We start from the raw sequence: 19,537 nt of genomic DNA, 5'->3' as shown, positions 1-19,537 counted from the left end.
GTTTGTTAAAATTTTGACCAGTTTTTTACGTTACTCCATTACTGTCCGAAATATACAAAAATTAAATTTAAAAAACTTGAGAAAATCCGTGGACAATAATTTTATAAGAAGATATTTGAAGAGGACAATCGATGAGGAAAAATAAAATACTATTGACTTTTTCCATCAAATATCACATACCAGATGGAATCCTATGAAATTCATAGAAAATTTGAATTAGCAGTGACGTTCTATAATCGATTAAAAACCTTTAGAGATGGGTTTTGAATTTTATTAATGGCACTGTTGTGGCAGAGACTTTATTTAATCATGATTACTATGTACAAAAAATTATGTATAAACAATATTGTGGTTCGTTTTTACAGTGACCCATGACATCGCCACTTTAATGATCAATAATCGACTAATAAATGGTTGATTGAAATTCTCATGTCATCAGAATGAAATCTCTTTCATTTTCATTATTCCTTTAAATATTCGTGTTCTCGTGTCACTGACATGGTGTATTTACATTCTAGTCATAGCTAAATTCTAGTGAAATACATTAAAGCGGGTGCACAATATCCTAGGACTTCCGATTAATTGGGTTTCTAATATATTAATCTCGAATTAAATGCGACGTAATAAGAACACGTAATGTTTGCCTCAATGAAATGCGAAAAATTGAAGTCCGCGCTGAGGGTGGAAATTTAATTTTTTTTCTTCATTTTTTGACTTGTTTGACTTGTTTTGGCAGGCTGCAGCATTTTAATATGTCCTATGGGATTGATGCATGAGAAAAATAGTCGCTTTCCTTCCCTAAAAGTCATAGATAAGCCCGTTGGCGGAGGGTAGAACTTTTTTAAAATTCTTTCTAGCTTTTATAAGTTTTGATAGTCCCAATACTATTTACAGGGTTAATATATGGAAAATCAACGATTGGTTGATAGAAAAATTGGATTTTGGGAAAAATGTCACTTCCCTCCCCCAAAAGCTCTTGACCGAGGTGACATTTTTTTTCATTCTTGCTTTTTTGACACCTTTCCGCATTGTACAGTCCTCTACAAGTTGATTAGGTGGAGAATTAATGAGGAAAATGTGTGATAACGAGAGTTATGAAACAATCGGTCAGTTAGTACGTACACTATTATCCTCAAGCACACTAAACATTCTTACAAATACGAAAAAATAGACATCTTCAACCAGGTGCGAATCTCCATACGTTTGATTACCACAATCCGGTGAACAACTTCCTTTTACTTTCCAAAGTGCCCATACTGATCCGCAAGATTACTCACGTATTGGGCAGCGTGACTGGCAGCTGGATACTCGGCCCATTTGCTAAAGTCAATACTCGGGAGTACACCACTTTTGCACGGCACACGAGGATTTCTAAAAATTGCAGTGAACGGATTAACATCCCTTTCTCCACACAAATAAATCTCAAGAAATTGCTGAAATTATATTCGATTATTACGTCATTATTTTTGAACCCACAATTTAAAATCAACTATCAAGAAGTAAACTTTGGAAATGAGAAAGAAAGCGGAATCTTTAGAATATTTGGACTTTTAGAAAAATTTTTTGGTTCGTCAACCATTTCGGTTACATAATCTTTCCAAGATTTTTGCCAACATGTGATATTTTATATATAAAAACAAAAATTCCCCAGAATATTAAATAAACTCGAGCCTAATTGCAATAACTGACTCACATCTCGTGATCTGGAAGAACCATTGGGTACACCTGTATCGTATCAATGAGATCCGTATTGTCGCAAATGAGTCTGGCCAGTTTTGTTTTGCGGATTTCATTCAGTTGGTCTGTTTTGCAATTAAAAAAAAATACAATTAATTTCATCTCCATCAAAATCTCTCACAAAAATAGTTTTTCACCACTAGGTCTGAAAATAACTCATTTCCAGACTGGAAAATGGTGGTTTTTAGGCGCCTGTCTGGAAAAATTCATTAGAAAACTATTTTATCGTTTTATTAAAGAAATTCTATTGAATTTTTATTTGTTCTGTGTTTTTTGCATTAACCAAAAAGTTCATGGATTTTTTGTTTTTTTTTTGTGGAGATTCTGAAAATTAATAGATTTACCTAGAGTGAAGGATGACGGTTGATTGGGCAGTTCATACCAGAACCTGTCGCCACGCCTGGAATTGCTGAATTGCGTGGCGATGATGCAGGCAAAGGTGGGTCCCAACATACTGCCAGGGAGTGGACGTTCAGAGACGCCTCCAGACCAGAGATCCACGTCTGCTGGATGCGTGAAAATGGAACTGTAACGTCTGATAGTTTCGTTGGACATTGTACCGAAGAGCTCCTCGAAATTGTGCGCCTCAGGTAGGCCACACAGTTTTCTGAACTCCATATACGATGGAACCCCGAATTCCCTTCCCCGCTGCATGTTGAAAGACACGAGGTCCATCCCATGTCTGGCGCCCACTTTTTTGAACAAATGGTTCGTCACCTGTCGATTAGTCAAAATTAATATTGCATTTTCGAGAATTATATGGAACTTCTGTCAATCAATCTTTCTATCGATTTTTTTGTCATCAAATTATACTTTGGAAAAATATATCAAATTCATTTCAGATATATTTTTTACCCATTTTTCAATGAAGTGATTCTGTTCAAGTCTCCAAGGGAAATTGGGAAAAAGTTAATTGAAGTTTTGCAAAAAAAAGACTTACCTCCTGCGTGATAGAGTCGTCCATGGCCTGGGCGACCTGATTCATCAACCCCATGAAGTATTCATCGAGTACACCAGCGCGATAAAGATCATAAGGCCTTCGGATCAGGTCCGACAATCTCTTAGAAGCTGTAAAAATAAATCAACAATTTATCACTGAACAGGTTCAATTCAAATTCGAACATATCAAGCTTCGGAATCGTAATGGAAAATTAAAGTCTTATTTATGTCAATTCACAGGTGTCATGAAAGGAGAAAATTGATTGATTAAATAATAATTAATCAATTAATGATTTTCCATGTAAAAATTTATGGAATTATATTTTATTTATTGACGAGCAGGTAAAGAGGGATAAACCGATTTTTTATGTTGTATCAAAAAATTGATTGTTTCGAAAACCATTGGTTTTAAGAAAAAATGTCCAGATCTTTTTCCTCGGGGACTGAATCAGCTACAAAAAAAAATCCATAATGTTTCTTCCGTAAATCCATCAATTAATAAAAATATTGAGTTCGATTTGTTCAATTTAACAATTTAACAATTTAGCAATAAGCAATGAATAAAATAACAAATAAAAATGTGGTAAAGACTTGCCAATGAATTTATGTGCTTTACTCCATCGTTCAACAGCTGTAGGCAACAAGGAGTGACCGAACCTGAAGGCTGCGGCAGCAAATGCGTCAATCACCCCAGGATTTACACTCGGATCATATCCGTCCCAGTAATTCTGAAAATTTCAAATGATCTTTACGATTTTCTATTGGAATAATTCTAAAATTCAGTTAATCCTATCCATTAAAAAACTGACTCGATAACCCGATTATTTTTATCGAATGAGATTGATTTCATATGAATTATTTGGAGGCTCAATGACGTACGTGTTTTTCCAGCAAAAGTCCGAATTTCGCCATAACATCTTTGCCCAGGAGAATGGGTAAGAATTCATTGTAAGTGACATGTTGAATTTCCGCGATGATGATGCGTCGGGACTCCTGGAAGAGCATTTCATCGTCCCAGTGGGGATTTACTTGAGCGAGACCTTTTGCAATTCTGTTGTGCTCTCTAGCCATAAGTGTGTGCATGCAGGTGAGCACAAGTTGCTCATTCACTCGAATTTCACCTATAAAATTCAATCACCTCATTACAGACTGTTTCACCGGGTGAATTATCTCCTTAAGTAATAATCATGCTCTAATTTTACGCCATCCTTCATTCTCAATTATTCAAAACGTACACATGTAAGGGGTAAAGTGCTTATCCGCAGGGAATTATTGTGTAATGCTTGAGATAACTAGTGTTAGCACTAACCCCCTCTTAGACTCAACCAGAGGCAAATTGAGAGGACAATATTCTCCCTCACGAGCATGCAATGCAAAGGATAAAAGAAAACAGCTGTCCCTACAAAATTTCTTGGATTTCCACTGAAACTCCACAATAAATCCATTGAAATTCTATCAGAGTTTTACTTAAACATTCCGCTGGTTTAGAATGATTAATGGAATTGCTTACCAGCTTCGAAGCAATACATTGATTTGTTAGGGCGTGTGCATCCTTCATCAGGAATGTCCAACTTTAAAGGCAACAAATCTTTCAATCCATATTCTGAAAACACTGGATTCATCCTCAGCTGGCCCGCGTACCCTGATCTCAATTTCCTGTAATTCGCAATTAATTACTCATCGATTTGTTAAAGCCTGTATATTGCTGACCTTGTGGGAACAACAGGCGAAAATTAATTAGAAGATTATGATTTATTAATTTATTGATTTATTCTGATATAAATTTACACTTCTTCCTTATTCAGTTCAAATTCAATCTTTAAAATGATTCGAATGACCTCCAGCCTGGAGAGAAATGAGTTCTAATCTAGTCCTAAGGAAAACGATACGACGAGAAGATTCGAGCTGGAGACATTCGATATAGGAGACTCGAATACGGAATTTGTAAAAAAAAATGAAATAGTAATCTCACCTGGCGAATTCTTCTCGAATTCCGTAGACGGTATTTCCATCGAGAACTCCAGTGAGAAGATTGAAAGGCACTCGTGACCCAAGACGACAGCCAGGCCTTACAGCGGGGAATGCCCTAACAAAATCCATGCATTTGACGTTGAACAAACGATAGAAGTAATCGTCGTCTGGGATTTTTATCTCATTGCAGTACGGATTCTTCAGGTGAGGGGGCTTCGAGCAGCACTCCTCAGGATCATTTCGATTCATTGGATCTTCAATAAAATTTTAAAATCTATTTATCCCATTCTTTGCAATCAAGAATTCCAAATTTGAGATATTTTGTACGATGTCATGAAATTTTTCATTTTTTAGCAACTGAGTTTCTAGTTATTTTGATTGGTAGAGAGACTAACTATTGTTATGACAATGTCAGGGCAAAAATTGCTTTTCGGAGTAAATTTTATGTAAAATGTTTTCTCCGTGTGGAATTAATGAGAATTTACAATAGGCGCAGTGAATTACCGAGTGGTGTTGCAGTGAGAGTATAGTCGTGGTCCATAAATTGTCCCCAGGCGATTACCATGACTGTGCCAGCATGATCATGAAATCCATCGTCAGGGTGCATAGTCCTGGAGACGACTCGTGACAGCGGAAGGTCATCACCAGTAACGGATATTCTTGGAGCTGTCATTCCATCAGCAAACGCTGGAGGCATCAGCCTGATTGTCACAAAGATTATTTGAGATATGCTCGAGGCTAAATTCATGTCCAAATGATCACGATACAAATTCAAATTCAATTTCTCGAGGAATGGAATCACCAGATATTGTTTTACCTTTCGCAAAGCCGAATGATTTTTTCCGAGATAAGTTGATGGCATAAAATTGTAAGGCTTTCATAATAAAATCCAAGAGAAAAATTAGCATAACTAATGTCCAAGTATTTTTATGAAAAAAATTTCAACCTAATTAGGAATAATTAGAAAAGTCATTTACTGTAATTTTATTTTTAAAAAATGGCCCAGAAAATAAATAAAATCCAGATGGAATTCCAGAGAATTTAGAAAAATGAGGGAAGTGTACCTTCAGAGATTGGGGATTCCTTATTAAATTTTAGAAGGGTAAATTGAAAAAAATTAGGGCCCAGTCCTTGAAAATGAAACATTTATTTTCTCTTGGAATAACGGGTGGGCACATGTATCTAGGTCGATGGGGAAAGCAAGGTTGAATGAAAGGATTCGAGAAAGGACCAACGTCCATTGAGAATTCGTATCGTGCAGTTAACAATATCGAGAGTTTGAATTTCACGTGATGACGTACCTGGCGAACGGTGAGAGAGCTGCACCCCATGTGGGATTTTCCAAATTTGTGCAGAGACCATCGAATCTCCGGTATTTCCCCGGACGACACTCTACGTTGCTGACGAATCCTGGACAGACTTCATGAATGAGAGTCTTTGAAGTGTCAATCTGAGGTAGACCTCTTTCTACTTCCTCTCTCGTCAGTCCATATCTTTAAAAAAGCGAATTCATCGAATTTCTTCAATTCTATTCAGAGAAAAACTAAAGTTAAAATTTAAATGTTAAAAAAAAGTATTTGCCAAACCAAAAATGATCTTTTTTAGAATAGTAATAAAAACGAATCATTATTACTAGAATTCTCATTATTTCTCCTTCAGATTTCCTTTGATCGTAATTGCAATTTTCTCTGAATCGACCCAATGGGTTTTTTTCAATCAAAATTACATATTTATAATGCCATCAGTAAGTTAAATTAATGAAAATGGCAGTTTTTCTGAATAGGATTTATTTATGAAATGAATATTCTACACTTATGAGAAGTGTGATTCGCCACTCGTAACATTGACAAACCGAACAGCAATGGATTTTTCTTTTTTCAATTGCATTAAAATTTCCGGGAATCATATAATCACCGAGAGAAGGAAGAATAATGATGACTATTACTGGTTATTACTGATTATTCCTGTACGCGTTGTTCATAAATTTTCTCGGATCAAAAAAACATGTTTTTAATTTTAGAAGATCCATTTATTTATTTCTTTAGAAAGTGCAAAAAAGGGAAAAATTCACGAGTCGTAGTAGAAATTCACTGGAATATTTTGATTAGTCTTACATTTGCGCCAAAGTCGTTGAAATGTCCAGAAGCAGTTCTCCAACAGTCGCCAACTCCTCGGGTTTCCATATCTCCGTATGTGGCTGAGCAACATCTAAATAAATTGCTTTATCAGGTTTTACTCCATTTCACGCTTCAATAACAATTTATTGTAAAAGTTCGCAGCACCACAGACTTGATGAACAATTTGAAAAAAGTGTTTATATAATACCTCTTACTTTGCTTATTCATTATAACCATTTTTATTATTTCAGAGTGAAGGTAAATGATTAAACTTACTGATTCGCTTTCGTGCCTTATAATAGGCGCGATTAATTGCCTCGTAAGTGATGCACATCTGGGAACCCGTAGGAGTCCTAAAACCGAAACGATTATGTCATTTGCTCATGCACCCAAAATATTAATAAAAAATCATTGAATTTCCAAAAAAATCTAAATAAATCAATTGAGAATTTCAAAAGAAAAAATGGAAAGAATGAGTACAAGGGATTTTCGATAAATTTCTAAAGATTTCAAGGGATTAACTCAGAGAAAATTTATCATTTTTTAAATTTATTATCCATATATTAATCTTAATTAACCGATTAATCTTTCTACATTGATGTTTGCGGTAACATGGGTCGACTTCCTCGCCAACCGTGTCGCATTTGGGGCAGGAGCAGTAGGCCATGCCCAGACTCTCCTGATGACCACGAAAAAACCATGGAAAACCTTAGCCGAAACGGTGCCCATCAACCAAGCTTCATCAAGAAATATTATTTCCCGTTGATACTTGGTGTCTGGACTCGCGTTCGACGATTTTCGAACGATTAAAAGTCCACTGCCCTCACGGGTTTCGTCGTCCAGTCGAGCGATTTAACCAATTCGGCAACCGTCATCGGTTTAGAGAAAATTTGTTTAAAGTTTAAAAAAAAATGTTTAAAGTTTTTTTCATAAGATTCTGTAGTAGATGAAATATGAATCGCTTGGCAAAATCTGCATACGCTTCTCGAATAAGTGAATTTATTATGACGAATTTCCATGCCGAGAGAAAAATTTTAAATAAGTAATGACTTCTACGCACACGCAATTATTCAAGCAGAAGTACTTGCGATGCATGCAAAACTCCATCATAAATTTCGTCAGTTACTGGAGAATTAGAAAGGCTGAATCGAATTCTAATTGCATTATCGAAAGTCATTGGCAATATCGTAGAATATAAAAGCACACATTATTTTATGTTTCTTATACGATATAATCTATTTTATATACCGCATAAATGCTAAAATTCGTCCAGTCGAATTAAAAGTTCTATCTCGCAAACTATCGATGTCAAGGAAAAACACTAAGGGACTTTTTTCTAGATATTAAAATATTCGACAAAAAATGTCATCTGATATTTTCTCCTAAAATCGACAGTGGGGCAGTTGTTCGCAATTTTTTATGTTAATATCACTAAAGATTTACAGAATGGAACTCCTTTGTGGTTGATGCATTATTGACAAATATTTTTAGTCAAATATTCAGTAGAATTGAATACTAGGTTTTGTTATGCTGATTATTTATGATACATTTATGATTGTAGTGTCGATATTAATCAATTTTGTTGTCAATTGCACAATATGCTTTTTCGGGCTCAAACCTCCCAAGAGGAAGAAATATCTTGTTGGGGGCAAGTTTATTGGATACGATTTTGTTAGAGATTATTTGCATCGCCCCTGTGCGACCGAGTGAAACCACCAGGTAGAAGGTGTGGTCCAGATTAGATCCAAATCCGGCAGTTTTACTCCCAGCGGACGCTTTCACCAGCATGTGGAGACAGTTGTTTCGCGAGAGTTATCGGTTATCACACAGAGGATTTCGAATTATTTTACGAATCGCATACTCCCATCTAGTCTGAGAAAAAAAGTCACTTTTTAAGAAGACTATTTACTTTAGTACACGATAATTTTCTCCTATTAATTTTAGGAAACAAAATTAAATAAAACATGGATTCAATGCATAATAAGTATCAATGTATAAGTGCATGTAATTTAAGATTAATTATTAGTCGATATCTCGCCGGAGAAAGGGAATAGAGAAATTTTCATAGATATCCTCTCTGCAGAGTACAGTGTGAATTAAAAAGAACATTATTATCGGAATTTTGGTCTCTTCTGTTCTCTTCTCTTTTAAAAGAAACTCATCGTAAGTGATTGCCGCTAAACGAATCCAAGCACTCATTCTAGTTTCACAATTCACTGTAGAAATAAAATAAAAATAAGTAAATTCCTTAATGAATAATTAATTATTCATATTATTAATATGTGAATTTGTTTTCCAGATTGCGAGAGAAAAGTGTTTGGAAATCGTTTTAAATTGACATGAGGATATTTTCTCGTTGGAACTAGTGAATCTTATTTGTCGAAAGTAATTTTTTAATAAGGCAGTCAATTTAATTAGTCATATTGAGAACTGAGAAGTGATTTGAACTGATGCTATGGATTAGTAGATAAAAACATCTCCAAATAAGAATGACGAAATGGCTAATTCACATACTGAATATTCAAAGTGCAGTCTGATATTTCATCCTTTTACGATTATTCATGTAGAAACTTGTGACAATTCTGAAAGTGAAATTGCGTCAGCGAGAACGAGGAACTAAAATGAATGAACCGGATCGTAACTACCAATTTACGAGAATATAAAATATAACTCGAATATGGAGGCCGAAATCGCTGAGAAAAATATCTTTTGTATCGACTGATAACATGTCTGAGGTGCAAGGGGTTTTCTTGTTATTCGTCGTGTTCATGCCCTGGAATTTCAGGCCATTTGAAAGTACAAATGATTGTTACACTTTGGAATAAATCGAGAATAGAGGGTGACCTTGTCGTGTGCGAAAATTCCTCGCATTTTATCATCGAATCCGGAATAATTTATTACAAAATTTACCCTTATCTGTGGTAAATCGAGAAAAATTCATTTTCAATTTGAAAAAAGAACGTCTGGATCTGTTTATTTGATCGAAATCAATCGTTTTTTAGGGGATCTGAGTATAATCAAGAAATTTATTAGTTTATTATTCGAATGCAACAACTCACTGGCTTCCACGAAGTAAATTGTACGTGTAATCATAAGCACTAGTTCTCCCTGGGCTATTGAGGATCAGAGCACATCCATCATCATTGGAGTAATTCTCCAACGAGTCATATTGCAATCCTACACAGCAACTGCAAATCAGCAGCAAAAATACCGCAAGGCACCTTCTCACAAGCCTGAAACCCAAAAGTTTATAATAATTCCTTATGAACAATAATCGATTTTGCGTCCAATTTACATTAATTGTAGTTGTTTGTTGCTTGAATCTGATTGTTTTAACACGAATCTGACATTTCAATCTATCGCAAGATAAGCAACACAATGTGACAAACGACTGACAATAATATTAATAGCCAAAGGTTAAAAGAGACAAGTTGACTCAATTTTACGCTAATTTTTCCGCAGAATATCTTCGCAACTACGGCAGATATCGATTTTTCTCTCGAATGTGAATTAATTTCAAAAAAAGATCTTGAGAATATTGATGAGAATTATATCTCATACTTTCGGAGATATTTAGGAAAAACTCGGCGAAGAACCGAAAAGAATCGACTCATTTTTAGTTTAATACATATTTCTTTACTTATTGGATTATATATATATATATATATATACGTATAATTATTTTATAGAGACCATTTCTTCAGGTTCGATAAAAAAAACCATAATTCAAACAAGCGCATTAACACGTATCCTAATGTCCCCGCTAATTGAGTTGTAAATTCACGAGTTTTTTTTATTAGTCTCGAGTCTTTCGCAAATAGAGATTCGTCACGGTAATCACTAGTGAACACTTTGTGTTATTATCTCTGCCCCTGGCTAATTCCTGTCTAATGACTGCTGACCTTGCCCTGCGTCGATCTAAAATTACTGTTTTACTTACATTTGCATGCACAGTTGCAATATTATTTGTCTCCTAAATAATTAATTCTTCAATTTTTCACAGTCTTCCCATTCAATTCACTCAAATTCCCAGTTTGTTTACTTATCATAATCAGAGGAGGATTTTCTGACAACAACTAATTGTCGTCTCAATAATCAATTCTTCGGTTTTTCATATTTTTTCTATCTACATCGTTCAATCATTAGATTCAATAGAGTTTATTAAATAGACCATTGAGTCTAGAGAAAATTATAATAGAGTAGCAATTACATTTTTTATGGTTTTTCTATGGCGCTGTGAAATTACAATAAAATTACAATTATAGCTTTGAAACGAAATGATTTATTTTTCGCTACCAAAAATGTATGTTCTGCTGCAGAAATAATTAAATGGTGACATGACAAAAAAATGTAAAAAATTGCAATTTCAATGGTGTTGTAAAAATTTCAGTATTTCTGCGGTACTTTTAGAAAAAATTATAATTTTTGTCGTGATATTTTGATGAAAATACCTTCAAAGTTACCATTTCTAAACCTTAGGGTTAATAAAGTATAAATTTTTTCCTGTCCATCTTCTGCGGTTGTTTTTCATCCCGTGAAATCATCTTTCATGATCGTAATACCTTCATTGTTCTTGCGAAAGCCAATTACCATGTTATCTGTTTTTTTTTCACCAAACGTTTGTTGAATGAATACTCAAATCAATAACTCTCATGTATCTTCAAAAGAAAGTGTGAAGTCGTTTAAATTGGAGGAGTGCTTGCAGTCTATTGCAGCACTTCGTCACACTTATTACGACTCCTTTTTGTAAGTAAACTGCCGGTGAGTAATTTATTTTACTATTGTCGCTTCTCATTGATTATCTCCACGATATTGGCTTCCACGCCCAACATACGGATCTCTACACCTTCACGGCCAAACGATTCTGCGGTTATTTTTCCAGGAAGAAATAGTGAAAGTGGAAGAAAGAGTGATTAAATGGTAATCAATTACTGGCAATGACATCCGTATTATCTGTTCTTCTATTCTCGATAAAAAGCTCAAAACTGAGAAAATAGTCCAAGGATTCGTGTTTTTCTACTTCGGGGGGTTCCAGCAATCAATCAATCTATTAAAAACATTGCGTGATAATCACGAAAAAATGTATATTTGTACCATATACTTTCACGGAATGGAATATTTACTTCTAAATGAGGAAAGTGGCATTTTTTTAATTCTAATATTTGAATTGAATTCATATTTTGAAGTGAATGTTCTGGAGTTGTTCTAAATAATTATCTTACAAAGAATTTTTTCGAGTTGTGAAAAAAGGGATATAGGTACGCAATCTCTTGAGGATGACGAGATTTGTGCAATTTTTAAGAGATTTACGCAAGGCGAAAATTTTTGTGTCTAAACAAATGACATTATTAATTGAACCGTTCATTTCAACTCATTAGCGTGTGGGATTAGCCAATACGAACAACCATCGTATCCTGAATTACAAAAGAATGATTGATGATGTGATGGAGTGTACCATAAAAAGTCTATGAAAAATTCACAAAGCGTTATACCATTTTAATTCGACTCCTCAAATTCCCTGATTTTCCCTGATTTCTCATCATTATTCCGAGATACCAGACAATTTGTAGAAAAACAAATTACCATTTTTTGTGAAATTTTTACAAAATAAACGATGTAATAATTAATTACAAGATAATTTCTAATACAATATGAAATTGCAATAAAATTTTAGTTAAATTTTTTTTTTTATTTCTGAAATTTCTTGTAAGATTTCGAAAGTCCAGAGAAAAAAATTGCAGTTTTCAGAATATTAGAACAAGACCTCGGAATTCCGAAACTACCTGCCAAATAAATTAACGAGTAAATGGATGGGATCTCTACTGAGACATGTGGATTGTTTTGTAATGAATGAATTAACGCGATACGAACTTTTTCGAATGGGATGAGGAAATGATAAAAGGTGAATTAAAATGAACTTGCCCTTCGTCCATTTTACAACCGACTGTTGAGGTGATGTTGTTGCAGAAAATGGCACAGCACACACGTGAAAAAGTCACTGAAAAGACGAGTAGTTCTCAGAGGAGTGTAGCACACCGCGAAAGAAACCTGACTGAGCAGCACAAACCTTCGCTCACCGGTTGTTCTTCGACTTCTGGCCGCAGAATCCTAGTTGTCTTCAAGATAATTCCATCGAGACCTCGATGTAGGAGTGCAAATCCGAAAGCTCCTCCAAGTAATGCGAGAAGGGAGAAATTTGAATGTCTACCGCTGACCACCGAAAATTTATGTCATGCATAAAAATACACCAAATAAATGGTTTTTTTTTCAATGTTTCCTCATCTTCTCCTTCTTAAAAATTAACTCAGATTAATTCCTGTCAATTCTCCAATTCTGCAATTCTCCAAAGTACTTTATTCCTCATTATCTTTTCTCAATTTTACCCCCTAAATATGCGAGGTCATACCGGCACCTCGACTTAATCCCAATCGATTGATTAACTTATATCATCCACACGTCCAGCATCATAGAATTACGTAAAATCAATGTTACGACAATTCGCGAAACGGATTTGTATGAGTGATACACTTGGCATTTCATGTAAATTCTACATTCTTAACAACGACAAAGTTATCAAGTTAATTTCCCGAATATTCTGGTGATTTGCCGTTTTATCCTGCATATGGCACTGGAAAAGCGTAAAATTGTTCGAAATTCAGATAATAATTTCTACATCATCAATCTATTGAAAATTCAACTGTATTTCATGGTGAATTTTCAGGATGAGCCTGAATATGTAAACACTTATTGAAAAATCAATTACCAGTCGACATGAAAAATTGACTGTATTCACTGAATGCCCCAGTTTTTTGCGTATTTACTTTGCGTTGTTGCTAAATTCGTGGAAGAACTAAATTGCCACTGGAATTATAATTGCCGTTTTCATGAAAAATTTGATCAATTTCATTGATAATTGAATATTGAAAATGAATATTGAAATTGAATTGAATGAAAAAGATGGCTGCGTTTTTGGAATTGTTAAGTTTCTCAATTTTACAAGAGTATTTTTTTTCTCAGTGCAATGAAGTGTAATTGAAGTGATGATGAGGACTTGAACTGAATTTGATTGAATTAATTAATTGATTGATGATTTATGGACATCGAAACTTTGAAAAGAAGGAGAAAGGTAAGGAGTGCTTTTGAAATTATGAAATTTCTTAATTTTATACAAGTGATTATTTTTCTGAGTGCAATAAAGCGTGAGTAAAATGGAGTGATGAGGAGTTGGGGATTTCTGCGAGAGGAAAGAGGAAGCCTCACCGACAAGTGACGTTGAAATCACGAGTCTTGTAGAGTTGGGTAAAGTAAAAGTAAAGTAGCATCACATGATCGACTCGATTCTACACTCGATGCGGTGTTTCTCCGACGGATGAAAGAAAACGGCATTGACGCAATCGACCATCTCCTTTGTTCCTTTCTTTCCCGGAGATCGATGAGAAAACGATTTTCACGATCTAAATACATATTGCATATTATAAAATATAAATATATTAAATATAAAATCAATGGCAAAATTGGCGCAAATAACAGCACGATTTTCCAGTATACTGATATATCGACGAGTTTTTGCACTCGGTTAAATTAAATGCTGTCGAAACTAGTTACCAATAAATAAAACTTCACTCCTGTTGAACTACTTTTCGCATAATTCTCGGTTGAATGTTTCATATTGTCAGTGATTTAGATTCTGGGGAAAATGTGATAAAGTCAACTGGCAAAAGTGGAGCGAAAAAGGAGATCATCTAGACATTCCGTGGTAAAAACTGGAATTTTGTGGTGTAATGTAAGAGATTAGACAATGGATGAGACAATATTAGGGTGCAATGGAAAAACATTCAGGCTTTGAATTCTATTCTCCCACATTATGGTGATCACGCGGCAAACCCTGAGGGCAACTTGTAGTCATGTGAGTTCCGTTGCCACGGCGCTCCATAAATTTTCTCTGAAATAATTCTCTCTCGTGTGAGAATTGGTGCAAAAGATAGTGAGAATGCCAATGTCCTTGTGAGGGCAGCATTAAAAAGGCCAACAATACTCTGCTTTTCATCCACGAAATTCATTTTGCAGCTTCCTTTTATTCTGATTTAAACACCATTTTTTATAAGGAAATTGTCACAAAAACATTTCATTACCATTAAGGATTATTCGTTATTACATTTTTTTTTTCAAAAAAATGACCAATGGAGTTTTTGTCCGGAGATTCTGATAAAAATTACAGTTTTTAATTAATCATTTTTTCGTGCTAATGGGAGAGAATAAGACCCTCAGAAAAATTAATGTTTTGCAGATACCTAGTGTTCTCCATTAGCTTGCAAACAAAAAACTCTGATACTTTTTTTGCGGCATTTTAGGGTTAAAAAGTTGTTTGAGAAAAAGTGAATTTTTTAAATTAATTGATGAGTTTTCACGTGTTTATCACAGAGATGGGCAACCAGGTGCCCTCGCAGTTGTGCCCATAAAGTTATTAAGGATGTTTAACTGCTCAAGTGAGCAACCGTGTCGAAAACTAAAATTAAAAAAATTTTAATAAATCATTTACGATATAAATGATTTTTTCTATTAATTTACAAGCCTCATGGCATACTTTTCGGTTCAAATTATCAAGAAACATGAGAAATGTTTATAAACATTCACGTATGGGTGACTATTGTGGTGACCCTCGTGTTTTGACTGTCCAACACCACATTTAGCCAGCTGCTCTGCCATCATTGTTTTATCGTCATCTACCTTGCCGACATTGCTAGGCTGTAAGAACAATTTTGCCAATATTTTGGAATCGTAATGGCAACCACTTATTTTCAGATGTTTTAAGAAATCAATCACAAATTTCTCGCGTATTGTATCGGATACCCTAATTTTTCTCATGGGTAAAATATTTCCCATATTGCCAAGTACATGAGTGCATTGTTTTTTTTTTAAACGTTGAGTGCATACCCTAGTACCCTTTTCAATCAAAGCTAATGCAGTCAGATTTTTCCATAAGACTGTGCTACAGAGAGGTGTTTTCAATACTGATTATCCAGCTAAAATGGATGGATCGGGGGGTCGAAAATGTGACTAGTGTATGGTTCATACTCTAGTAAAATACTCTCAAAATATAGACTGTTGAATTTTTTCGGGGTCGGTTGAACATCCTGAAAGAGCAAATTATAATAGACCTAACGTTATTGCAAGGGTTGCGTATATTCGTGTGGGTAAAATGGGTTAAATTTTTATAAACGTGTTTGGACATTTTCTTTTTAATTAGAAAAATGGAAGTTATATCATTGTTCAGATTCAAACGTTCATCGGTGGTAATGAAAATGGGATGCTCGTGAACTTGCAAGGGAAAAATTTCATGTTTCATAATTGTTCAAATTTTTATCAGCACTAATATTCAGACTCATTTACGTTCAAGTCACTCAAGCTGATCTAAAAAATTTCAAATTTTTCTTGCTTTTGGAAAAAAGATATCTTTCTTGAATATGAAATTTCGACAAGAAATGGAGGGAAAATTTTTCTATTTTTTTAACTCCGAGTGATTTATGAAAATGAGTTAAAATGTTAACACTAATGAAAATTAGACAACTCAATTTTCCTTCCCTCAAGTTCACGATCATCCCACTTTTAATTTCATCGTTAAATATTGAATTTTAAATACCATATTACCTTTATTTTTTGTCCAGGAAAAAAGTCCCAATACGTGAGAAATATACTATTACGGGGTGATTTTATATGAAAAAAAGGCTAGACCAATCTATATTGATCCCCTGAATAAATTATAGGTTAAATATCTCCAAAGATTAAAGGACGCTGATAATGTTTTTCACAGTGAGAAGTTTGTGCATTAAAGTTTGGTATCGAGAGCAGGAAATATATATAGAAACGAACAGGTTGAAAATACATGTCAAGTTAGAACTTTTAACAACGTCCTAATATTTGATCATTGTTTTCCAAACAATATTTCTTCTTCAAGAAAACTATGAAAAATACGAGTTTTCCTTCTTGTAAAGTCGATTAAAAATAGCCAATAATCAATTTAAAAAATAACAACAATAGATACAATAATTTAAAAAATGTTCCATTAAATAAATTAAAAACTTCCCTATTTTACTTTTCCCACCAGCAAGTTTTTGCCGAATATCCCTACTACTCTTACCTACGCGCAGGGCATCATGGGCCTGAAGGGGGTACAGCCATAAACTTTATGGCTTGGGACAATTTTGCCTAATCGAGGTCGGGAGCTGGAGTAGCTCCGAGAGCTAAGGTTGCCCACGTCTGGGCTATAGGCATTAGCAAAACTTCGAACTTCCTGAGGGCCTTATTCTCTCCTATTACCTTTTTCGTGTTTTTGATGATAATTTCTACGAATTTTCTTTCTGCCAATAAATTTTTCAATATTGATTATTCGTTCTGAAATCAATGGGTTTAACTGATAATTTCCGTTCATTTTGTAGGGGAAAAAATAGACGAGTAACGGAAATCGTGGTGTAAAATGTCTTATTGCCAACTAATCCCAATCTTTTTTTATTATCCCTCAGCGCCGGGTGAAAGTGAGTGGAGTAGGAGCGAAAAAATATAAATAATAAAGGCATCAAGCAGCACGAGCCGACCAAAGTCGAATACAGTGGAATTCGCATGAGAAAAAAGCTATTTCATACAACTATAAAAATGTAATTAAGGCTATCAACACCTTCGTAATGGGGAAAAGATCGAATAAATCCCAGGGTTTTTTAGCCTGCAGCAGCAACAACCACAGAAAATATCTCAAATCGTTCTTCCACCTATGGCGATTTACTTTGTCTCATTGCGGAGCAATTAATTTGTTGATTCGCTAAAAACAATATAATACTAGAACTTTTACTGTAAAAGGAGTCCGATGTCATCGCGCGCTAGAGATTTACCTCAATTCCGGGTCAAGTTCAGATCAAGCCAGACTTGATATTGGATCAGATACTGATCCTACAACTTGATCAATACTTGATCAAGCATGTAACGCCTTGACTCGGTCCGGATTTGATCAGACATGTTGAACCAGAGTTTGAACAAACAAAGTAGATTAATACTTGATAAACAAAAATGAACATATTTATTACTGGTAATGAATGCAAAATAAAAAATTGTTAATTTTTTTTTACATTATAGTACCTTTATCAAGGAGTACTTATCATAATTAATGCTGAAAAAAACTAATTATTTTAGCCGAGGCTGGGGATCGAACTGGTGTGCTTACAAGTACTAACTCTATGCCCTAACCACTTTTTTTTTAATTACCGATTTATTTTATTACAATAACAATAGGTATGTACATTATTTACAACCTTAAAGCCCGTACAAAAACAATGGTCCTACGAGTATTTTATTTAAACTTAAAACAATTGGCCTAGTAGAGGCTCTCGAGTTTTTTTAATATTAATGTTTTTGCCATGTGAGCGACGTTTATTTATCCATTTGAAATAAAATTGGTGCAAGTATACTTTTTTGTTAAAAAAAAAGCACAACCCTATTTACGCATATTCAAATGTTGGGAAAAGGAACAAGCAGTTTGCCGTTCCTAGCCATAGAAGACATATGATTGTTACTTTACATGTTATTTATTTATTTTGTAAATTTTATTTTGCCATCAATTTCATTGATGGTTGGCTTCCGAATTGAGTACCTGTAATCTCTCAAACTTTCATATTTTTGGAATTAAGCCTATCTTCAATATGAAACATTATGGCCATAACAGAAAACGTTGTGCCAAATTTCAAGTTGATAGAGTGATTTTTAAAAATCAGAGAGGGTGTACGTCGCATTTTTTTTTAAACATGAAAATTGAAATATCTTCAGATTTTTTTTCGAACGCGTAAAACTCTTTGGTTCATATAATTAGGGCATAATGTACCGAATATTTTGCAAAAAAAGAAAAATAAAATAAATTGTGTTGTTTTTGAGATATTTGAGAAAATCGTTTCAGATACAAAGTTGAATATCTCCTGAACGAATCATCCGATTTAGCCTATCTGCAATACCAACCATCGCAGTCACAAGAGGAATCTTTCTGCCAAATTTCAAGTTGATAGATTGATTTTTAAAAATGAGAGAGGGTGTAGTTCGCATTTTTTTGGAAAAAATAAAAATTGAAATATCTTGAGAGTTTTCTTCGAACGCGTAAAACACTTTAGTTCATATAATTAGTGCATAATGCACGGAATATTTTGCAAAAAAGAAAAATAAAATCAGTTGTGTCGTTTTTGAGATATTTGAGAAAATCGTTTCAGATACAATAAAGTTGAATATCTCCTGAACGAATCATCCGATTTAGCCCATCTGCAATACCAACCATCGCAGTCATAAGAGGAATCTTTCTGCCAAATTTCCAGTTAATAGATTGATTTTTAAAAATGAGAGAGGGTGTAGTTCGCATTTTTTTGAAAAAAATGAAAATTGAAATATCTCGAAAAATTTGTAGGAACATATATATATATTCTGACTGATCCATATAGAGCACATTGAGACGAACATTTCAAAAGAATAAAAAATGTAAACGGTTGGATAGTTTCTGAGATATTTCCAAAAAACTTTTCAGAAACAATCATAGATATTTCAAAAACTACTCGACCGATCGGGCTGAAATTCAGCACAGATGAAGTCCATATTAGAACCTATGAACTGACCAAATTTCAGATTTTTGGGAATTAATTTACCCAATTATACTCCTTCTTTTGTAAAAATTGACGCTCAGCTAACCATAATCACATACGCACACGGTCTACAAACGTGGTATTTTTACGTTTCAGATCATTCTACAT

The 19,537-nt window shown here is 34.3% G+C and overlaps 1 protein-coding gene and 1 long non-coding RNA gene across 2 annotated transcripts; both read right to left on the bottom strand.

The window, feature by feature from the left end:
• Positions 1–858: 858 nt before the first annotated feature.
• On the bottom strand, positions 859–12,958 carry cysu (Curly Su). Its single transcript, XM_011302505.1, has 15 exons — positions 12,832–12,958; positions 12,687–12,762; positions 9,824–9,997; positions 7,041–7,117; positions 6,762–6,855; positions 5,949–6,140; positions 5,152–5,348; positions 4,649–4,901; positions 4,187–4,332; positions 3,556–3,797; positions 3,272–3,404; positions 2,678–2,805; positions 2,082–2,454; positions 1,694–1,802; positions 859–1,371 (listed from the first exon to the last, which is right to left on the bottom strand). Exons 2-15 carry the CDS (start codon positions 12,695–12,697, stop codon positions 1,236–1,238), a joined length of 2,265 nt encoding a protein of 754 aa, XP_011300807.1. The 5' UTR covers positions 12,698–12,762; positions 12,832–12,958; the 3' UTR covers positions 859–1,235.
• Positions 12,959–14,909: 1,951 nt separating this feature from the next.
• On the bottom strand, positions 14,910–16,557 carry LOC105265154 (uncharacterized). Its single transcript, XR_892051.1, has 3 exons — positions 16,413–16,557; positions 15,349–15,509; positions 14,910–15,270 (listed from the first exon to the last, which is right to left on the bottom strand). It is a non-coding gene; the product is annotated as an uncharacterized lncRNA (long non-coding RNA).
• Positions 16,558–19,537: the final 2,980 nt, after the last annotated feature.

This window comes from Fopius arisanus, unplaced genomic scaffold (assembly GCF_000806365.1).
Source record: "Fopius arisanus strain USDA-PBARC FA_bdor unplaced genomic scaffold, ASM80636v1 scaffold00028, whole genome shotgun sequence".
In the NCBI taxonomy this organism is placed as follows: domain Eukaryota; kingdom Metazoa; phylum Arthropoda; class Insecta; order Hymenoptera; family Braconidae; genus Fopius; species Fopius arisanus.
This window is presented reverse-complemented; position numbering and strand designations above follow the sequence as displayed.

Coding starts and splice junctions, on each gene's coding strand:
- cysu (XM_011302505.1), bottom strand. Junction 7,118..9,823: donor AATTTACTTCGTGGAAGCCA/GTGAGTTGTTGC, acceptor TTTCGGTTTTAG/GACTCCTACGGGTTCCCAGA. Junction 2,806..3,271: donor TAAAGCACATAAATTCATTG/GCAAGTCTTTAC, acceptor TTATTTTTACAG/CTTCTAAGAGATTGTCGGAC.